At 38.4% G+C, this 23,235-nt stretch overlaps 2 protein-coding genes across 3 annotated transcripts in view; one reads left to right on the forward strand and one right to left on the reverse strand.

Moving 5' to 3' along the window:
- Positions 1 to 801: 801 nt before the first annotated feature.
- Positions 802 to 8,470, reverse strand: LOC121390522 (transmembrane protein 107-like). The gene is made up of 4 exons (XM_041522352.1): positions 8,140 to 8,470; positions 5,794 to 5,861; positions 4,423 to 4,523; positions 802 to 3,010 (listed from the first exon to the last, which is right to left on the reverse strand). The coding sequence occupies exons 1-4, from the start codon at positions 8,224 to 8,226 to the stop codon at positions 2,847 to 2,849; spliced, it is 420 nt and encodes a 139-aa protein (XP_041378286.1). The 5' UTR covers positions 8,227 to 8,470; the 3' UTR covers positions 802 to 2,846.
- A 158-nt stretch (positions 8,471 to 8,628) lies between these two features.
- The window catches only part of LOC121389923 (coatomer subunit beta'-like), a 29,254-nt gene continuing 14,647 nt past the window's right edge, over positions 8,629 to 23,235 (forward strand). For both annotated transcript variants that reach the window (XM_041521590.1, XM_041521591.1), the window contains exons 1-13: positions 8,629 to 8,745; positions 9,865 to 10,002; positions 10,864 to 10,950; positions 11,538 to 11,664; positions 12,825 to 12,973; positions 13,525 to 13,671; positions 14,675 to 14,774; positions 15,572 to 15,714; positions 16,970 to 17,169; positions 18,840 to 19,039; positions 19,331 to 19,437; positions 20,242 to 20,385; positions 20,827 to 20,957. In XM_041521590.1, the coding sequence (XP_041377524.1) occupies positions 8,743 to 8,745; positions 9,865 to 10,002; positions 10,864 to 10,950; positions 11,538 to 11,664; positions 12,825 to 12,973; positions 13,525 to 13,671; positions 14,675 to 14,774; positions 15,572 to 15,714; positions 16,970 to 17,169; positions 18,840 to 19,039; positions 19,331 to 19,437; positions 20,242 to 20,385; positions 20,827 to 20,957 (1,676 nt within the window). In that variant the 5' untranslated portion in view covers positions 8,629 to 8,742. The remainder of the gene's footprint in view (positions 8,746 to 9,864; positions 10,003 to 10,863; positions 10,951 to 11,537; positions 11,665 to 12,824; positions 12,974 to 13,524; positions 13,672 to 14,674; positions 14,775 to 15,571; positions 15,715 to 16,969; positions 17,170 to 18,839; positions 19,040 to 19,330; positions 19,438 to 20,241; positions 20,386 to 20,826; positions 20,958 to 23,235) is intronic.

The raw sequence follows: 23,235 nt of genomic DNA on the forward strand, positions 1-23,235 counted from the left end.
GACACGTGCTTTACTTACCGAGCTAAATCCCGCCCCCAACTTCAGACACGTGCTCAACTTACCGAGCTAAGTCCCACCCCCAACTTCAGACATGTGCTCTACTTACCGAGCTAAATCCCGCACCCAACTTCAGACACGTGCTCTACTTACCGAGCTAAATCCCGCCCCCAACTTCAGACACGTGCTCTACTTACCGAGCTAAATCCCGTTCCCAACTTCAGACACGTGCTCTACTTACCGAGCTAAATCCCGCCCCCAACTTCAGACACGTGCTCTACTTACTGAGCTAAATCCCACCCCACCCCCCCAACTTCAGACACGTGCTTTACTTACCGAGCTAAATCCCGCCCCCAACTTCAGACACGTGCTCAACTTACCGAGCTAAATCCCGCCCCCAACTTCAGACACGTGCTCAACTTACCGAGCTAAATCCCGCCCCCAACTTCAGACACGTGCTCTACTTACCGAGCTAAATCCCGCCCCCAACTTCAGACACGTGCTCTACTTACCGAGCTAAATCACACACCCCCAACTTCAGACACATGCTCTACTTACTGAGCTAAATCACACACCCTCAATGATGACATCAATGAACAGGATGCAGTGACAATCTTGAGAAAATATGGGGAAAGGTGCTGGTAGTCACTCGTACTGAAAATGTTTTATATGCAATTTCCACCAATAATAAACAGGACAGTACCTACCACAGCCTTCAATGTACCAGAGACTCTAGTTGGGACAGGAAGTCATAAATGAATGAAATATAAAATTTATAAGGTACTCCATAAATAAAACGAAATGTACTAGTAATAAAAAGATTTTATTCTATATTGCATGATTATGTACAAATATGAAATGTTCATTCAACTATCGGTACAAAAGATATCACTGGACACTTTGTGCAAGGCACTAATTACTGAATACCACAATTAATAAAACAATCCACTTTATGCCAAAGACTCCAAAAAATTGAATTTATGCTTTTTTCTTCCTTGGATAAAATGAAATTAAAATGTTGACTTTAAATTTGAAATACTGTCTTTTTTTTTAAGACAATATTTCAAATTATTTGAGACCAAACAGAAATGTTTATATTTTATAAAGACAAGATGTTAACACTTGCACTGAATTTGACTTTTTCATGATAAAACCGGTAAGTGTACACAGTACCAGTTCTCAGTCATGCTCTATTTTATCTTGGGTTTTTCACTTTTTCTATGTAGTAAAATTCCCTGAATATCACAATAATTCATGAGACTATTTATTTTTATTACCTAACATTGAAAACCACCTCAGTGAAAGGCACTGGAACATCACTTGGTAATGTTCTAAGCTACTAGCATCACTAACCATAAACACACAAACATATACTACATTCACTAACTTTACAACCATATTGTAGACAACTGATACATAATCATATATTATGCAATTAAATGTATAAAAATATATAAATATACAAGTTTATATATCGGTATCACTGATGTTCACAATTGACGTAATGTGACCTAAAACTGCTTACATTGTAATACAGAGGAAGCGTAATGGGTTGTAAAATTCAATGTCGAATCAATAAAATGAAGAATGAACGACTGTTTAATGACATCGCAACACAACAATGGGGGTTGGGGAAGGGAGAAAGAACAAAAACAACCAAAATGTGTACTTCATAACTTGACGAACAAGTGGCATGTACACATGTAGTTAGGGCTGTTCCAAAACTGATCACAAGGGGGTGGGGGGAGTAATAGGGGATTATCAACTTTTATTTTGTGACCCGATAACACGTTACTATCTAATTTAAATGACATTGTCAACAGTCTAAAAAGTTAAAAGTTTGTTTTGTTAACAACACCAGTCTAAATTAACATATTAATTCAGTAACACAACAGTGTAATATTTATCTGCCTGACATCAAGAAATAATTAAATTCCATTTTATTTGCACCATGAAAACATTAAATTTAATTTTTGAATCACATGCAATGGATAATGCAAGTCAATAGAATGATTTCTGTCTGACCATCCAACTATATCTACATTTGGTCAAAGTTCATATATGACCACATTTCCATTTCTGTTTCGATCTTTGTGTTTATAGATGCCATTCTAGTAATCAGATATGAAAGTGGATTATGAAAAACAAGAACTAGAAATGAAACTGTACTGTTGGTGGTCTGATACAGAAATTACGGTTACACAATAGTCTAAAATGCCATTCCCCCTTCAGAATGTACTAGTCGAAACCATATTGTAAACTTTGCACAGAGAATACTCTGGAACATTTTTGATGAACACCAGAAAACCTGGAAACACTCTCCCGATGATTAAACTTTTATCTCAGAGTATATGTTGGGAATATTTTGTGACAAATTTTCTGAATTTTATTTAGTTTTAAAAATGTCAAATTGGGTTAATGTGTGGTTAAAATTTCTCTAATTGCCTTTAACTCTGTAATTGTTTAATGGATGACTTTCATATCTGGCATGGCTGTTTAGCTAGTCATAGTCTTTGAACTGCACCACACACCAAGCCCCATTATTGTACTGATTTATTAGAAGGTCTACAGTATACTATTTGTCCTGTATCCATCCCTGAAGCAGCACATCTGCATTTAAGTCATATGTGTTGAAACATCTGGGAAATCTGCGTTAAAATGCACTTGTAATGTTTGTCTTCTGTGTTTAAAATCACTAAGATTTGCATTAATGCATACACGTCTCTTCTGCTGACCATGTTCTACCAGTAACAGACTTTTCTGTGTTCAAAATCACAAAAAATTTGCATTAATGCATACAAATGTCTCTTCTGCTGAACATGTTCTACCAGTAACAGTTTCTTCTGTGTTTAAAATCCACTCCTGAACCTGAGCACCATGAATAAAGTGACGATCTCTGTCAAAGCTGGGAACGCGCTGCAGAAACCGAACACATACCAGTACCAGTCGCACGGCCAGGCATCGAACAGGAAGTAGGACAGTGCGACAGCAGCTCCACTGTGAACACACGTTGCTGAGTGTCGTTAAGGTAGGAACTGTATCACAATGTAAACTGAGACTCAGTGATGTCATGGTTAAACCATTAACTTTACAACTGGTAAGTACTAGGTGCCACGGAACGCTTTGTTCAGAGATCGCTACACAATTTTAAAACATTAAACAGTAGCTTCTAATCATTTTTTAATTGACTGGAAATATTGCTAATCAATGTTTTGAAAACAAAATGTTCTGGGTTCAAACCCTGGTACCGACTCTCCCTCAGTTATTTTTAAATGTGTATGGCCACTACACCAACTTCTTGCTCTCTCACTGATAACTGAGAAATAAACATGAGTCCACTGTCCTGGACAGACAACCCAGATAACTGAAGTATGTGCCAGGACAGTGCCTTGCCCACAGAAGGGTAAAAATTGGTTTGGAGTTGATTCTGGGATTCAAACCCAGCACTTTCAAACCCAACCACTTTCGATATAGTTGAATATGTAATAAAACTGAACATACTTTACAATAATACTTCCACTTCTAAAAAAGGTAAAGTTCAGCTTTGAAATTTATGAATATAATGCATATATGTATACAAGTATATGACATAGCATAATCCTTTAGTTTTTATATCTTATTAATGTTTTCCTGAATAACTAAAATAAAATCTTGTTTTGTCAACTTTAATTGCTACATTTATTAAAGACTCCTGTCACAAAATGACACCTCCATAGATGCATTTGCTATTCAATAATACATCCACAACTCCATCTCCCTCTCCAGCCAACAATCCACCCAAATAACCACCCATCAATCTATGCAACCCACTATCTATCCATGCATCAACCCATCCAAGCACACACCCACTGATCCATCTACTCACCCATCAATCCATCCTAAATGCATAGATGATACTTTGCATTTGCTGTTGAATAACACACACTCTCCCCCTCCCTTCGCCAACCATCTACCCAAATAATTACCTACTCATCCATCCATTCAGCCACCAATCTGTCTGTCCGTCCATCCTCTAATCTTCACCAGGAAAGGAGTGTGATCAAGCCTGCTCTCCTCCACACTCTTTTGGAAGGTTTTAGGAGAGCGGCAAATCAATCAGGTTGCAATAATCTTTTTAATACATTTAAATTGAAAGTTTATGTGACTGCTTTCCTGGCTCCATTTCAGTGAAGTGATCTTCAGCTCTTCTTTATTTTGTTCATGGCGAAGACTGTCCACCAATCCATCCACCCATCCAAGAAAAACCTACCCACTACCCACCAGTCTGCCCAAATTCAATCATACATCCAAGCAAAACGCACCCTCCACCCACCAATCTCCCCAAATCCATTCATCCATCTATCCAAAAAACAGCATCACCCACCCATCCACCAATGCATTAAAATAACCATAATGAACACTATTGGTAAGATGTTCAAAGGATACACAATAAACTCTGGAACGGCATAAACATGGAGATACCAGCGAGGAATCCGAGAAACTCAATAACGAACAGACCGAGTGAAACACCAAGACCTATTAACAATCTGAAACAGAAACATGAGCGAAAAGATAACGTATAACATGCATATAACTTATAACATGCATATGATAACTTATAACTTATAATGTCTGCCAATATTTTCACTTGTCCAAATAAGTGGTTTGTTTTATTCAAGTGCAAGAACAATATTTTTGATTGTTCAAAATGAAACTGCACTGAACATTTTTACTTGCCCACTGAGGTAGTTTGTTTGTCCGAGCAGATTTTCACTTGTCGGAACAAACAGACAAGTGCTTATTTTGAACACTGTATGTTCTATCTGTGGAAAAATACATGTAAGAGATTCCATTCAGAAAAGTGTGGCAAGTATCCCTTAAGACAATGTGTTGGAATTACCAAATGTTTGACATCCAATAGATTAATTAATCAATGTGCTCTTATTATGTTGTTAGGGGCAGGACGTAGCCCAGGGGTAAAGTGCTTGCTTGATGCGCAGTTGGTCTAAGATCAATCCCTGTCAGTGGACACATTGTGCTATTTCACGTTCCAGCCAGTGCACCACGACTGGCATATAAAAGGCTGTGCTATGTACTATCCTGTCTATGGGATGGTGCATATAAAATACCCTTTGCCACTAATGGAATTTTTAAAAAAAACTTTTTTTTTTTTTTTATCCCACTGCCCCCTTTCCTTTCTCTCCTTTAACTTCCATCTCATTTCTTCCCGATCTGGCAACTCCTCCTATCTTTCAAATTCTTTCGCTGTCCACCTCCACATTCCAGTCCTTGTCTCTCCAACCACGACAGGTGCTTGTCTCTTATGGCTATCTGTGCCACACACCTACCATTCCCCATCAGTTTTTAGCTGTGGGCTTAGTCTGACCACTTTGGGGAGTGTTCAGTAGTTACTTCTGGCAGTGTTGAAAATGGACAGAATTTTGAAAATAGCAATTAGTAAAAAGTTAATAGAATAAAATTAGAAAATTTTAAAAAAAATTACAAGCCAAAAATAAAAAGAATTGACTGCTCGGCCGAATATTTATATAATTTGGAGCATTTTAGAAGGACAGTCCAAAAATAAATAAGAGAAAGAAGAGAGGATCAGACTATTTAATAATATTTTTAAAAAAGAAGTAATTTTGACATAAAATTGTGAACAAAGGTCTAAATGTTTAACGTCCGATCTATATGTCCACATGAGTGGCCTCGTTAAGGCCGTTGGAGGTTGGCCTATGGCGAACTGATGACCGGAGAACCAGAAAAGGCGGGGATGAAGTTTAAAGTAAAGACATTAATCAATATAGGTATACTCACTGCTTGTCTTTTGCTAGATACTCATCATTTGTATATGTTTCTGGCAAACACATCTTGATGTTTTCATCCTGTCAACAAATAGGTTTGAATATTCATGATGACAAAGCAAACATACATCTAAACATATAAGATTTAATCCACAAAATTGCATGGAGAATTTACTAGTATTTATAAAACACAGGCTTGGTCTATATACAAATGTCTATATATGGATAAAATAAAACCACAGATAGGGGATAATTTCGTTTGTTGTCCATTGCAGAACAATCAAAATACTAGATTTGGTTCTAAAATCTGTTTCTAATAATATCACATCATGAAATTTGGTGAAAAAATAGCAGACAATTTGAATGTCAATTGGATGTTTACATTTTGAAATACCTTTTTTAAAAATGAAAATTTGGAATTAAGCTAGTTGATGATGATGATGATAACTAGTCTAACGTGCCCATATACCACTAGGGTTTCGAACACGCCCATCCCGAGTCCGACCTCCTATAAGATCAGTGTCCTGACTCGGGATGGAGGGGGGGGGGGGTTGAAAATAGAATAAATAAAAAAAATAAAAAGGTTACAAGCCAAAAATAAAAAAGAATTGACTGCTCGGCCGAATATTTATATAATTTGGAGCATTTTAGAAGGACAGTCCAAAATTAAATAAGAGAAAGAAGAGAGGATCGGACTATTTAATAATATTTAAAAAAAAAGTAATTTCGACATAAAATTTTAAACGCAGATCTAAAATTTTAAAGTCCGATCGATATGTCCACGCGAGTGGCCTCGTTAAGGCCGTTTAGGTGCACAGCTTAAAGGGACGAGATGGGTTGCATCCCGTCAAGAAAACCCCTAGATTGACAGTCGATAGACATTGAAGGTGTAGTGCTGTGCTGAAATACAGATCTTGAGCAGCCGGATCCGTCTGAACAAGAGAATCAGACTAGGGTATAGTCCAGTCGTCATTGGTTCGTCATGGGTTGGTATAGTGGTGCGGACAGGCCCGACTCCGGAGGATACGAGATAGTATCACTATAACTTAGTTCATCAAGATAAACGTCTCCGGCACGATATTTATTATTGTGATGTTTATTGCTGTGCCGTAACGTTTATCCATTGGATCGAATTTTCCAATTGCAATCACGATTTAATAAAATCAGGCATATGTGCTTTATTTAAGAGCCTCAACACGTACAACAACATATTTTAATAAATTTTAGACAAAAATATTAAGTACAATACCTTTGGTAACCTTTCCAGGATTAGATGTTTGAAGATGACACATTTAAACATTTGAAAGCTATTTTTATCCTGGCACATCGAAAATGCGGAATGAAAATTTTGCGGAACGAGAATTATTCGTATCAAGCATTTTACTTACACCCAGTAAAAAGAAATATTGCAGAACTGAATTTATTTATTTTGTTATTTTTGTTTCTACATATGTGCTTTGTGTGGGTTGCATTATATGCATTGTTAATAATATTATCACATTAAAGTTTTGGGGTGTATTATTCTTTTTTATTATTATTAAAAAAATAATGATTGTTAGTACAGGTCATTACTTATTTTAAGGCCTTCATTTATTTACTTTTTCCAAAATTATTATTTCCTTTAGTAATTGTTTTTAAATATTATTATTACAGGCCATTGCTTACATGTGTTTCAAAGGTTTTTTTCTTTTTTTTTCTCTTCTTTTTTGTTTTAATTTCATTTCTTTTTTTTAGCTATAATTACTGGTCATTAGTTATATTATTCAGTTAAATTTAATTGTTATTATTAATTTATTATCAATTAATTGATTTTTAAACAATATTATTCATTAATTAAGTTTATTTATTTATTATTATAAAACGTGATATTCCATTAAATATCGTGGAATAAACTCGTGAACCCGAGACGAATAATAATAAAAATAATCCGATTCCACCAACAGTTTTCAATCACATTTTAAATATGCTCACAATGGCCGGCGGGAATATTCAAGATTTTGTTTGTAACTGAAAATTGGATTAATGCAGGATTACTATTTGGACAAACTGTCTATTTATGCGTAAAACGTGACTCAGGAAGTTTTCTTTATACAGTAAGTGTTTATATTTATTGGTACATCTCATATTTCGCCACGAAATAATTAATTCCATGGTTGTATCGATTCCGCCTGAAATCTGGGCGGAAAATGCACGCTTGTTTTTGCTGTTCAAGTTGTAAACATCGGGTCCAATAAATGTCAAAATGTAAAAAAACGGACCGTAGATGTTTACCTTGGTGAACTACACTTTAACTGTATAAAGCAAGGTAAAGCTAGTAAAAACTTGTTATGAGGGACACTGTTGAGAGGGACAAACTTACCCTGGACCAAAACAAAACAATCACAATAATCAAATGTGCGACGATCGTCAGAAATCTGGCAGGAACAAGGCCCGAAATTCCCTTCATTTTCACCAGAGAGCTAAAATTTTACTAACTCAAAAAACAGCTTCCCTGACAACACTGCTAAAATTTATCGATTACAATAAAATTACAACTTTGAACAAGCGAATGTTTTTTTCGTATCATTAAATATAAAAGACTGCACACACTACGTTATCTACAATTCATTATATCTGACAGTTGCTCAGAAAATTTTGTAAATAGTTAAATTTTGGAGGTGTCACAGCTTGCCGACGATTCTAGCCGCCATCTTTTCATCACGGAGGTGCTGCAAACGCATTCGGAATACTTCGGCCAATTACGTATCATATCGGGCCACTTAGCTGATTCCAACGAGAGAATCCGTAATCGACCGAGATGTTCCGAATATAGCGGCCTCAATTTCAGTCCGAGAAGTCTCGAGACTTCCGGAAGTGCATGCGCAAAAGGACAGCCACGTATCGTGAACCGACGTTTGATGTCTATTCCACTTTATTCTGACATATATTTCTCGATTTTGTGAAGAAAAGGAACGTTTTAAATATGGTAATCTTGGTCACATTTTATTTGTTTGTAATGCATGATAACAGTTTGGATTATTTTTGGGAATGTTCTTGCAATACGGGTCAAGAGTAAAATGAACCCTAAAAAATTGAGGAAAGATTTTTGATCTTCATCATCTTGCCCCCCCTTAACCTTGTTTTCAACATTTGTTGTTGTTTAATTGAATTTAGTTCAAGCAATACTTTCTGCCATGCAACAAAATACTCACTTAATTACCGAAGACAACAAGCATACGCTGCATAGGATATTTGATTAAGTGTTTAACTGATTTAATTTAAGCCCAATTAATGATTGTTGATATTATTTCTTTTAAGTTTTATGTTGATTCATATTAAAAGAATCATATGTTCATCGGGTTTGAGCCCCCCAAAATTATCTGCAAATTGTGGGTTCACAAATAAGTTTGTGGATGATTCCTTATAATTAAATTTCAAACATATAGTTACTAACAATAATGTTCATAAACTTAGCCTGAGTATTCTACTGTTCGAGAGCTAGATCACTAGTAGATGGACATTTGTACAGTTATGATAGCTGTCTCTGTCAAAGGTTATTCTATATTGAAAATGCGGTATGGCAAACGACCACATGGCAAACAAAAATTTCCTCTCTAAAAGAGTCTAATACAACAAAAACTCTTTAAGTTTGATGTTAAATACCGTTGCATTGATCATTTTGGAGTCAATTGATTCCATGTGGCCATTCTTAGTTTTTGCTATAGAGTAACCTCTGAGAGATTATAACTTTACAAATTTCTGTCTAGCTCTCGAACAGTAGAGTGCTTGGGCTACACCTAACTGTGGTGAACAGTTTCTCACATTCTCCGAATAATATATATATGAAAAAATTACCCTCCCCCACCTGTGCACACTTGTTTGGGTTGGTAATACAGGTATGAACACCATGTCTTTCCATTAGTGCTAATCAGTGTTTAACAGAATGAAGTGACATGTAGTCGCAGACAGTGTGTAGCTGATCTGACTATATCATGGTATTATCAAACTGATATCGTAAGTAATAAATACACATCTCATTTAATGTTTTATGTCTTCTGTGTTACTGTTTCATTTCATTCTGTTTTTATTGTTCACTTTTATGTAGCCTCTTCGACTTGATATAAAGCGGAAGCTATCGGCTCGATCTGATCGTGTGAAATGTGTCGACCTACATCCATCGGAACCATGGATGCTGGCCAGTCTATACAACGGAAATGTCCATATATGGAATTATGAGTCACAGGTATTTTGTCACTTTGTCAAATAATATATACCACGAGACCGCATAGCGCTTGAGTGGTATGTTCTTTCGCAAAATAAACGAGTACAATAAATAGGAAGTGAAAACAACGTATGTGAAGTTCTGTATTTATTACATACCTTTAATGTTTTATAAAAACGTTTTTTAATTTAACGTCATGACAACACTTAGTTAAATCTATTATCAAAACTCATTTCATGGATTTACTTAACGCTAAGAATCATACTCTGCGGAAGCCTTGTGTAATGTTTCAAATACGATATGACGTCATTTGTAAATCAGATATGATGTTGGTAAATAAAAGGCGCTAACTGCAGTAAAAAGAAAAAGGGAATTCCCCATTTAAAAGTTCTGGTCCATATTGCACATATGTGCGATACACATATTACACGGTTTCAAAATGTCTATCACTATAGTAAGATTGAATAGGTATGTAATAAATGGACTTATTATTCACAGATAAATGTTTGATATTTTGTACTGTGGACACTATGTGACATCGTGGTCATTTTTTATATAGTTGGGCTGAAATGTAGCTCGGTCACAGAGCACTCAACTGAGGTATGTTGGGTTATCAGAATGATCACCGCTTCTTTTTTTGTTCTTTTCTTGTGACTGGTTGTAAACTTGCATCAAAGATTGTAGTATGTACTGTCCTGCCTATGAAAGATCTCTTTCTGCTTTTGTTTTTTGTACATGTAGTAGTACTTAGCCTTTCTCTCTCTCTTGACCAAGTGTCAAAAATTTAACCGTATGTTACATGCCAAATAGCTGGTTTTTACATGTGTCACTGACGAGTTATATGATTCTGTTTCTAAACCACATGGTTACTTGTTTTTTAAGCAACTGATCAAATCGTTTGAAGTGTGCGACCTTCCTGTGCGAGCGGCGCGGTTTGTTGCCAGAAAGAATTGGGTGATCACCGGATCAGTGAGTGAATTTTTGTTTGTGGATCTCTTTATTAATAGCCAAAACAGCCAGTTGCTAAGGGACCATTCTCAATTATCAGAATTTTCTGAACAAATGCAATTCATAGGCTGGGGATTGGGGAGGGATTTTATGTCAGGATAGATTTTTCAAATGAAAAGAAATATCTAAAAATATCCATTGCGGAAACAGCATTTCTGATGTACACTTTTAGGCAGGCGAAGAGTGACGCTCATGAAAAAGCTAATAGTTGTGAACAGCCTCTATAGATTTGGCAGTACAACATTTAGCATATAAATCACAAATGTTATAAGATATTTAACAATTCATGAATTGATTATTATGTACAACATACCATTTCCCAGAGCTAGAATAGAAGTAAATTTGGGTGTGGGTGGGGGTAGACTTAAAATTGTCAAGTGAAATTTTTTTATTTGAATATAACATCCTAAATGTTCTGTATTATATGCAGGAATAATATATGTTTTTTAACCCCTACAAGTTAAATCAGAATGATTGAAAGTCTTTACTAAAATATCCAAGATAAAACCATGTGTACACGATACTGACTGCTCTGTGTTGTATTTCAGGATGATATGCACATCCGTGTTTTCAATTACAACACGCTGGAGCGAGCGCACCAGTTCGAGGCACACTCGGACTACCTGCGATCCATCGCCGTTCACCCGTCACAGCCGTACATCCTGACTAGCAGTGGTAAGTACATGTCTGAACAAAGAAAACTTTAAGAAAACAGGGCTTCTATATTATGGTAGCCCTGATCCCATGGCTAGTGATATTCAATGTTGGGCTTGTAAATAACTACTATTACCATGCCATCTTCTGTAATGATGTAAATTTCTTCGTGAAATAAATGTCAAACACTTGTAAATGTATGCCTGGTATAATTGCTAGTCGCAGACATAAACTTACGATGCTTTGTGAAATAGGGCCCTGGTTACTGACTTTATCCTGCTATTTGCCATTCTAACCTTCGCAGAGTAATGTTGATGTCTTAGGCCGTATCCAGATATTCTGTCTAGATATTATTAAACTTGGTCTTTCTAGGCTTTTGTATTTAATGGAAATTACCCTTTCTAGTTGTGTGTTAGTAGCATGTTAGCAAGCAAAATCACGAAACCGATAGTTTGTTACCCATTAGCATGTGACATAATCAACCATTTACCATAATTTCCGAAGCACAGTTTTTGATAATTTTTTATGATCAAAAGCAAAGAAACCGATCAAGTGTTTCCCATAAAATTTTAAATTGCGAGGCGTCTGTTTTTGACATAAAATTTTTAAATCGGTTTGCAAGGCAGTGAGCTAGTCTTTCTGTGTGGTTTGACAGTGAGCTAGTGTCAAGTTAATGTTTAAACTCGGTTGTTGTGTACATGGTTTGACAGTGAGCTAGTGTCAAGTTAATGTTTAAACTCGGTTGTTGTGTACATGGTTTGACAGTGAGCTAGTGTAAAGTTAATGTTTAAACTCGGTTGTTGTGTACATGGTTTGACAGTGAGCTAGTGTAAAGTTAATGTTTAAACTCGTTTGTTGTGTACATGGTTTGACAGTGAGCTATTGTAAATTTAAACTCGGTTGTTGTGTACATGGTTTGACAGTGAGCTATTGTAAATTTAAACTCGGTTGTTGTGTACATGGTTTGACAGTGAGCTATTGTAAATTTAAACTCGGTTGTTGTGTACATGGTTTGACAGTGAGCTATTGTAAATTTAAACTCGGTTGTTGTGTACATGGTTTGACAGTGAGCTATTGTAAAGTTAAGCTTGGTTGTTTTGTACGTGGTTTGACATTGAGCTATTGTAAAATTAAGCTCGGTTGTTTTGTACGTGGTTTGACAGTGAGTTGGTGTGTTTCAGATGACATGCTGATCAAGCTGTGGGACTGGGACAAGAAGTGGACATGCACGATGGTGTTCGAGGGACACACCCACTACGTCATGCAGATCGTCATCAACCCTAAAGACAACAACCAGTTTGCCAGTGCCTCGCTAGACAGAACTGTCAAGGTATGGGGCGGTCATTACAACTACTTTCTCAACTCCCTATTGGGGTCTTTGTAGCTTAGTGGTAAAGGATTCGCCTGACATTTGATGGTTTGCAGTGGTATGTACTGTTCTACCAAAATGCATAAAAGATTGCTCCCTGCTTTTCCGGTGTGAATAGCCTTTGGTGACAGCAGGTTGTCTATTTCTCTTTTTTTTTTCCTCTCTGTGTGTCTATTTCTCTCTCTCTCTCTCTCTCTCTCTCTCTCTCTCTCTCTCTCTCTCTCTCTCTCTCTCTCTCTCTCTCTCACACTCACAGAGAGACACCTGTACACAGGATACGGTTTTAATCCATGTGACAAAATAACCTTTCGTTAGGCACCAAATACTCTGCTATACTATACACAGAGAGACACCTGTACACAGGATACGGTTTTAATCCATGTGACAAAATAACCTTTCGTGATTAGGCACCAAATACTGTGCTATACTATATTATTGTTTACTAAATTGCAATTACTGTAATCTTGTTGTATTACATTAATTTTAGTGTTTTGATTTGTTTCTTCTTCCAGGTTTGGCATCTTGGTTCGCAAACAGCAAACTTCACGCTGGAAGGTCATGAAAAGGGAGTTAACTGTTTAGATTACTACGCCGGAGGAGACAAGCCTTACATAATGTCAGGAGCTGATGACCGGTTGATTAAAATCTGGGATTACCTGGTAAACAAAGTTCATACTGTTCTTCTGCATTATTTAGTGTTTTATTTTGATAACCCAGAATGTTGAGTATAATTGTAGTCACATGCTTTTGTTAGATTGGCATAATGTAGTTCGCCTGAGATGTGATGGGTTTTGACCTATTCCCACCAGTGCCACCAAGTGATACATCAAGTTTTGTGGTATTCACTCCCTGGTGTGGGAAAATGTATGTAAAAAGATCCCTTGCTGTTTTTCAGTATGCGTAGCCTGTGTGCTGGCAACAGGTTTCTTCTCCATTCTCACTCCTCCCAACTGCTGCAGTAGACTTCAAATGGCCGTAGTTTAAAATGTGCTGAGATGTTGATTGACAAACATTCCAGACCTTGTTGTTACAAATATTGAGGGGAGCGAGTAATTGCTCCTCGAACTTCAGTCATGGGGAGCCATTTAAGATATGACCATATTGATACCATATAAATGCACATGATAAGGGGAGTTCCAATGATTCCCCTTGAACTAGTTTCGGGGAATGATGTAGAATGAGAGTGATAACTTTCTGTAAACAGTGAGGTCTGCATTCTTTCTCTTAACGGGCCGGGACGTAGCCCAGTGGTAAAGCGTTCGCTTGATGGGCGGGCTGTCTGGAATCGATCCAAGTCGGTGGGCCCATTGGGCTATTTCTCGCTCTAGCCAGTGCAACACGACTGGTGTATCAAAGGCCATTGTATGTGTTATCCTGTCTGTGGGATGGTGTATATAAAAGATCCTTTGCTGCTAATGGAAAAGAGTAGCTTATGAAGTGGCGACCATGGGTTTTACTCTCTCAATATCTGTGTGGTCGTTAAATAAAAGATTTCCTTCTTTCTTTCCTGTAATTATGGAAAACTTCATTCCTGCATTATTTCTCGACATTTTGTTTCCATTATTACAGTTCGCTAGTAAAAACCTCCATAAAAATATCTAACTTAATTTAATGTTATGTTTTTATTTCTATTGCATGTTAACCGTGTGTGGTTGTTTTCAGAACAAGACGTGTGTCCAGACACTGGAGGGCCACGCCCAGAATGTTTCCGCCGTCTCCTTCCACCCCGAGCTGCCAATCATCTTGACAGGCTCGGAAGATGGTAGGCACTTTTCAGAATTTTTTAGTCCGATTTAATTTTATCTTTGTAATAGCCACCAACTCGGATGGAATCTAACTCAGTTAGTAGATCACTCACCTTAGGTTCTTCGGTCTTATGATTGAACCTCTTTGACTGTTTTGTTTTCCCCCTATCCGAACTAGTGCTCTGCCATCTGTGCAAATCACTTAACTTACTTATGCCCGTCCTCCCTTCTGGGGCATAGGCCATTGACTACAGTTTTCCAGAGTTGTCTGTCCTGGCTCTGGTTTCAACCTGCCTCCAGGTGTATCCTATCTTCTTGGTGTCCACCTGGGGTTCCTTCGCCATGTGTTGTTTGGGCGGCCTCTTTTTCTTCTGCCTTGTGGGTTCCATGTCAGAGCCTGCCTGGTGATATTTGATGCTGGTTTCCAGAATGTATGACCAATTATCTGTGCAAAAATAGATATAAAAGATCCCTCGCTGCTGATGGAGAAATAAAAATAGATATAAAAGATCCCTTGCTGCTGATGGAGAAATGTAACAGCTTTTCTTTGAAAACTACCTGATTATTTGACATCCAATATCTGATGGTTAATTGATCAATGTGCTCTAGTTGTGTCTTTAAACAAAACAAATTTTAAAATTTAGCCACTGATTAACCAATCTGCTATTACAAATATTTTGTTAAGACTTGATTAAATAATGTGTTGGGGTATCATTAAGCAAACTTTTAAAAAATTACCCATTCCTTTTTTAAATATTTGCTTTTGTCAAATGTCTAGGAGTTAAAAAATGCACTGAGTGTAATGTTATTTCAGGAACTGTGCGGATATGGCACGCGAACACGTACCGACTTGAGAGCACCCTGAACTACGGGCTGGAGAGGGTGTGGACAGTGGCCTGTCGGAAAGGATCCAACAACGTGGCTCTAGGATACGATGAAGGAAGCATCATAATAAAGGTAGTCCCATTCATTTAATCTAAATAATAATTTTGCTGTGAGGCTTATTTTAATAATGTCTAAACAGGAAAATTAATATTATTGTAATAAAGGCAATGTTTTTATAGTAGAGCTAATATTATTCTATGTGTTCATAAGTCGATGGCAGGGGATGATTTTGGAGAACTATTTCTGAAGCCTATGTTTCATGCTTACAATTATAAACCTCTCTATTCAGTAAATATAGCCGCGTACTTTGTTTTAAATGCCTCCTCTTTAAAGATAATGAACACACTGATTATTTGAATGAATGTAATGTGAATATTATTATAATGAAAGTCTACTTTGGGTAAATGGATAAATTTATTATTCCCACCACAGAGTAGGGCTATGTTTGAATAACATGGTTAAGTAAGAGAGAAGCTTCTGTCTTTGTCTAAGCCTTGGATTATATAGAAAGTTTTCAATAACTGCTAGTAGAGTTGGTACATGACCCGAGATATCCAGAACTGGTGGTTTTCATGGTAGAATCACTCATTGAAAACAAATCAGTGGGACTTTTGTTTTTGCTCAGTGATTCCTTGAGTCTCCTGGGAATTAAAAAAATTTAGAAAACTATTTATGGGTGATACAAAAACAAATTAATTTGCAAACAAAAAATGGGTATATAAAATTAGATTATGTGAGTGACGAATAAAGAAATGATAGTTCACAGTTTTCAGAGAGTTGTAAAGTGCACATTTCCATTATTTGTCATATATACCAAACTGTACCACAGTTATATGGCTGCTATCTGCAGAATGCCATTAAACATTTGTCATATACCAAACTGTACCACAGTTATATGACTGCTATCTGCAGAATGCCATTAAACATTTGTATTTTTAACACATCTGTTGGTGAGAACATGATTTGTTATTTTTATTAACACATACTATTAACACACAGTTTAAAGACATACGACTGGCTGTTCCTAGGTGATGACCAGGTCGCCACTGCCATACCATCCAATGAAAAAACAAGCATATTCAGAATTGATTGACATATAAGTTAACTTGAAAATAGTTCCTCTGTGATGCAAGCGCTATGGCTGTAACTAGGTTTTAATTGAAAAATATGTTTAAATTTATTTTCAACCTGGGTTTAAAAACGTATCCCAACTCGTTTTTCACTCATTAGACATGTTTTATAACCAATTCATTGTAAGATAAATGCTATCTAACGGCCGCTCATGTAATATGTTCTGTATATCACACGTGCCTGTTGTGTTTGACAGCTGGGTCGGGAGGAGCCGGCCATGTCGATGGATTCGAGTGGGAAGATCATCTGGGCGAAGCACGCCGAGATCCAGCAGGCCAACATCAAATCGATGGGAGACCAGGAGATCAAAGATGGGGAGCGGCTCCCCCTCGCCGTCAAGGACATGGGGAGCTGTGAGATCTACCCACAGACCATCGCTCACAACCCTAACGGAAGGTAACGCTGGCTGTCTTCATGTTAAACAATGTACACAAGTTTAACAAGATGACACACTTCTGTTTAGGAAGTATGTTCAGCATTGGACACAAACGTTTAGCTCACCCTCGGCCCTAGACCTCACAATCTTAACGGAAGGTAGAATCAGCAGGTTTATTTAGTATCTTAAACAATGTACACATACACACACAAAACGGTTAGCTGACCCTTGACCTCAAAATGTCTCTCACAATCGTAATGTGAGGTAGGACCAACAATTTCATGTTGGATGCTACACAATGCATACAGATGGTGACACAGTTCTAGTTAGTCTGTTAAATGTACAAAGAATTAACAGAAGGTGTTGTAGTTCTGTTCGTCGGGGACATGGAAAGCTGTGAGATCTACCTGCAGTTCTCCTTAGAAATGTGGCATGCATGTGCGCTCTCAGTTCATTCATGTGGCACACGGTGAAAACAGGCCGTTAGTCTGTTAAACGATGTGCAGGCAATCTGAATAGAAGGTAGCGTTTAATAGTTTTGAAAGCAAGTTGTGACACAGATTGAAACTGTGCCGTTACCCTGATTATTATGTTGTTTGTTGATGATAACATGTTTGCTACACTGGTTTTTGCACCTAACATTAGATGAATGTGATATGATAGAAGACAATGGTGGACCAGTCAAACTGTTCACACGTGCTCGGCCTCCTAAACGCTGCTTATGTTTAAAATGGTGCATGACACACCATTGGGTCACAAACTGGGTCCACCGTTGAAAGTTTTCTTTTGTTTAATGACTAAAGCACATTGATTTATTAATCATTGGCTGTCAAGTATTTGGTAATTCTGACATATAGTCTTAGAGAGGAAAGCCACTACATTTTTCCATTAGTAGCAAGGGATCGTTTATATATACACCATCCCAAAGACAGGATAGCACATCCCAGTGGGCCTAACGACGGGGATCAATCCTAGACTGACCACGAATCAAGCAGGCGTTTTAATACTGAGCTAAGTTCTACCCTTCCACCATTGAAGGGCATTAAGTATTGATAACACTTCAGAGCTACTGTGTAATATCAGACATTTAATACTTTCTGTATGCCATGTTTCAGGTTTGTGGTAGTGTGTGGAGACGGAGAGTATATCATCTACACAGCGATGGCGTTAAGAAACAAGAGTTTATATCACCTGTATACCATTTAATACTTTCTGTATGTCATGTTTCAGGTTTGTGGTAGTGTGTGGAGACGGAGAGTATATCATCTACACAGCGATGGCGTTGAGAAACAAGAGTTTATAGCACCTGTATACCATTTAATACTTTCTGTATGTCATGTTTCAGGTTTGTGGTAGTGTGTGGAGACGGAGAGTATATCATCTACACAGCGATGGCGTTGAGAAACAAGAGTTTATATCACCTGTATACCATTTAATACTTTCTGTATGTCATGTTTCAGGTTTGTGGTAGTGTGTGGAGACGGAGAGTATATCATCTACACAGCGATGGCGTTAAGAAACAAGAGTTTATATCACCTGTATACCATTTAATACTTTCTGTATGTCATGTTTCAGGTTTGTGGTAGTGTGTGGAGATGGAGAGTATATCATCTACACAGCGATGGCGTTGAGAAACAAGAGTTTATAGCACCTGTATACCATTTAATACTTTCTGTATGTCATGTTTCAGGTTTGTGGTAGTGTGTGGAGACGGAGAGTATATCATCTACACAGCGATGGCGTTAAGAAACAAGAGTTTCGGCTCGGCCCAGGAGTTTGTGTGGAGCATGGACTCGTCCATGTACGCGGTCAGGGAGGGATCCACCAGCATAAAGATCTTCAAAAACTTCAAAGAACAGAAATCATTCAAACCAGACTTTGGGGCTGAGGGTAACTATTATCTTAAGGGGTTCATTTTATATTTTCTGTCTATCCTATAAGTCAAAAATCATTTGTGCCAATCGTAATAACACCATATTATGAATGAAGGTGACTTTAGAATTTAGAAGTGTTATTATAATATGTAAAATATCGACCGTGTCAGTACCTCTACAAATACCAATAAACATAGACTCGGTTGCTATTTTCCATATTAAAAACAGCACTTGTGACAAATCTTCTATTTGTTAATGTTAGTGGGTGTGCAGATGAAAATGATATTGATTTTTGTTTATTTTTCAGGTATCTGTGGAGGTTTCATGCTGGGGGTTCGGTCAGTGAGCGGTCTGGCGTTCTACGATTGGGATTCCACAGAACTGGTCCGGAGAATTGAAATCACACCTAAACAGGTACACATAATAACTTTCACTACAGACTGGAAATTACAGTCATGTTGAATTTTCATCTTTTCTTTCACAAGCGGAGTGGTAAAGTGGTATGGTAAAACACTTGATTGCTGCACGGTCTGGGATTGCAACCCATCTGTGGGCCTATTGGGCTATTTCTCATTTCAGCCAGTGCTCCACCGCTGGTGTATCAAATGCTGTGGTATGTGCTGTTCTGTTTTTTGGATAATGCATATAAAAGATCCCCTGCTACTAATGGGGGAAATGTACTGGGTTTCCTCTGTAGGACTTGTATGTTGAAATCATCAAATGTTTGACATCTAGTAGCAGATTATTATTAATAAATGTGCTCTAGTCGTGTTGTTGAACAAACCAAACAAACTTTCACAAGCTATTCCAGTAATCTAGTTGCTATCTTGTTTCAAATCTGTCGTTAGTATATTCACATGTAATATATATGAACAGTGAAACACCTCTCATTTGGACACCTGTTTTAAGGAGTATCTAGTTTAGAGAGGTTAAAGTTAGCTTGTTTTTAACAATACCACTAGAACACATTGACAGGATAGCACATTACCACTGCCTTTGTGGTGCACTGGCTGGATTAGAGAGGTTAGGTTCTCTACTCATATTTAAAAAGAACCAAAAAAAGAGGTTTATGTTCATTGCAGATCTACTGGAGTGAGATGGGGGGAACGTATGTGTATTGCTACAGAAGAGTCGTTCTTCATCTTGAATTTCGACTTACGGTGTCCCGAGTTTGACGGTTTTCAGTGTATATTAATTATTGATGAATGTTCATTTCAGATCTACTGGAGTGAGACGGGAGAACTGGTGTGTATTGCGACTGAAGAGTCGTTCTTCATCTTGAAATACAGCACAGAGGCTGTGGATCGTGCACGTGAAACCAAGGAAGGGGTCACTGAGGATGGCATTGAAGACGCGTTTGAGGTTTGTGGCTATTTCTCTTATACTGCTTCTTTGTAGATAAACGTTTAACAAAAAAATACTGTATGTTGTTACTTAAGGGGTGGGGAATTTAAAACAATTTTTTTGTCTTACTTGGCCTCATTTTAAAAATAAATTTAACAATAAGAAATAAAATGGGGGTTGGCTGAAAACAAGTGAAGAATTTTAAGAATGGGTACTATGTTTCACTAATTAAAAAAAAAAGCAAGTATTCTATGATTACGTTCTTTTTTTAATCTGCGATAATTTTTTTATGAAAAACTTTTTTTTCTAAAAATTAAAGGGTGTTTTTACTTTTATTTGTTTCAACATACAATATTTTATCTTCAGTTAGATTTTCTTGTTAATTTTCAATTAGCAGGAGAAATTGAATAAGTAAAAAGTGGTGTTTTTTCAATGCTATTTTTGTGTGTTAATTTTCAGGTAGTAGGAGAGATTGAAGAGGTCGTAAAGACCGGCCTGTGGGTGGGTGACTGTTTTATTTACACGAACAGCGTCAATCGTCTCAACTACTACGTGGGAGGGGAGATCGTCACTGTCGCACATTTAGACAGGTTAGTATGCGTGTTAATACTCAACTACTATGTGGGAGGGGAGATCGTCGCCATCGCACATTTAGACAGGTCAGTATGCGTGTTAATAGATGTCTCAACTACTACGTGGGAGGGGAGATCGTCGCCATCGCACATTTAGACAGGTCAGTATGTGTGTTAATAGATGTCTCAACTACTACGTGGGAGGGGAGATCGTCGCCGTCGCACATTTAGACAGGTCAGTATGCGTGTTAATGGATGTCTCAACTACTACGTGGGAGGGGAGATCGTCACCGTCGCACATTTAGACAGGTCAGTATGTGTGTTAATAGATGTCTCAACTACTACGTGGGAGGGGAGATCGTCGCCATCGCACATTTAGACAGGTCAGTATGCGTGTTAATAGATGTCTCAACTACTACGTGGGAGGGGAGATCGTCGCCATCGCACATTTAGACAGGTCAGTATGTGTGTTAATAGATGTCTCAACTACTACGTGGGAGGGGAGATCGTCGCCGTCGCACATTTAGACAGGTCAGTATGCGTGTTAATGGATGTCTCAACTACTACGTGGGAGGGGAGATCGTCACCGTCGCACATTTAGACAGGTCAGTATGCGTGTTAATGGATGTCTCAACTACTACGTGGGAGGGGAGATCGTCACCGTCGCACATTTAGACAGGTCAGTATGCGTGTTAATGGATGTCTCAACTACTACGTGGGAGGGGAGATCGTCACCGTCGCACATTTAGACAGGTCAGTATGCGTGTTAATGGATGTCTCAACTACTACGTGGGAGGGGAGATCGTCACCGTCGCACATTTAGACAGGTCAGTATGCGTGTTAATGGATGTCTCAACTACTACGTGGGAGGGGAGATCGTCACCGTCGCACATTTAGACAGGTCAGTATGCGTGTTAATGGATGTCTCAACTACTACGTGGGAGGGGAGATCGTCACCGTCGCACATTTAGACAGGTCAGTATGCCTGTTAATGGATGTCTCAACTACTACGTGGGAGGGGAGATCGTCACCGTCGCACATTTAGACAGGTCAGTATGCCTGTTAATGGATGTCTCAACTACTACGTGGGAGGGGAGATCGTCACCGTCGCACATTTAGACAGGTCAGTATGCGTGTTAATGGATGTCTCAACTACTACGTGGGAGGGGAGATCGTCACCGTGGCACATTTAGACAGGTCAGTATGCGTTTTAATGGATGTCTCAACTACTACGTGGGAGGGGAGATCGTCACTGTCGCACATTTAGACAGGTCAGTATGCCTGTTAATGGATGTCTCAACTACTACGTGGGAGGGGAGATCGTCACTGTCGCACATTTAGACAGGTCAGTATGCGTGTTAATGGATGTCTCAACTACTACGTGGGAGGGGAGATCGTCACCGTCGCACATTTAGACAGGTCAGTATGCCTGTTAATGGATGTCTCAACTACTACGTGGGAGGGGAGATCGTCACCGTCGCACATTTAGACAGGTCAGTATGCCTGTTAATGGATGTCTCAACTACTACGTGGGAGGGGAGATCGTCACCGTCGCACATTTAGACAGGTCAGTATGCGTGTTAATGGATGTCTCAACTACTACGTGGGAGGGGAGATCGTCACCGTGGCACATTTAGACAGGTCAGTATGCGTTTTAATGGATGTCTCAACTACTACGTGGGAGGGGAGATCGTCACTGTCGCACATTTAGACAGGTCAGTATGCCTGTTAATGGATGTCTCAACTACTACGTGGGAGGGGAGATCGTCACTGTCGCACATTTAGACAGGTCAGTATGCCTGTTAATGGATGTCTCAACTACTACGTGGGAGGGGAGATCGTCACTGTCGCACATTTAGACAGGTCAGTATGCCTGTTAATGGATGTCTCAACTACTACGTGGGAGGGGAGATCGTCGCCATCGCACATTTAGACAGGTCAGTATGCGTGTTAATGGATGTCTCAACTACTACGTGGGAGGGGAGATCGTCACCGTCGCACATTTAGACAGGTCAGTATGCCTGTTAATGGATGTCTCAACTACTACGTGGGAGGGGAGATCGTCACTGTCGCACATTTAGACAGGTCAGTATGCCTGTTAATGGATGTCTCAACTACTACGTGGGAGGGGAGATCGTCACTGTCGCACATTTAGACAGGTCAGTATGCCTGTTAATGGATGTCTCAACTACTACGTGGGAGGGGAGATCGTCACCGTCGCACATTTAGACAGGTCAGTATGCGTGTTAATGGATGTCTCAACTACTACGTGGGAGGGGAGATCGTCACTGTCGCA

Source organism: Gigantopelta aegis, chromosome 15 (genome assembly GCF_016097555.1).
Source record: "Gigantopelta aegis isolate Gae_Host chromosome 15, Gae_host_genome, whole genome shotgun sequence".
Classification (NCBI taxonomy): Eukaryota; Metazoa; Mollusca; class Gastropoda; order Neomphalida; family Peltospiridae; genus Gigantopelta; species Gigantopelta aegis.

Bases quoted from the DNA above. Each gene is read 5' to 3' on its own strand.
- LOC121390522 (XM_041522352.1), bottom strand. From the start codon at position 8,226: ATGAAGGGAATTTCGGGCCTTGTTCCTGCCAGATTTCTGACGATCGTC. The intron at 4,524-5,793 runs GTGAGTATACCT...TTTCTGTTTCAG, and splicing joins TATCTAGCAAAAGACAAGCA to ATTGTTAATAGGTCTTGGTG. The intron at 3,011-4,422 runs GTATCCTTTGAA...AACGACACTCAG, and splicing joins GCCGTTCCAGAGTTTATTGT to CAACGTGTGTTCACAGTGGA.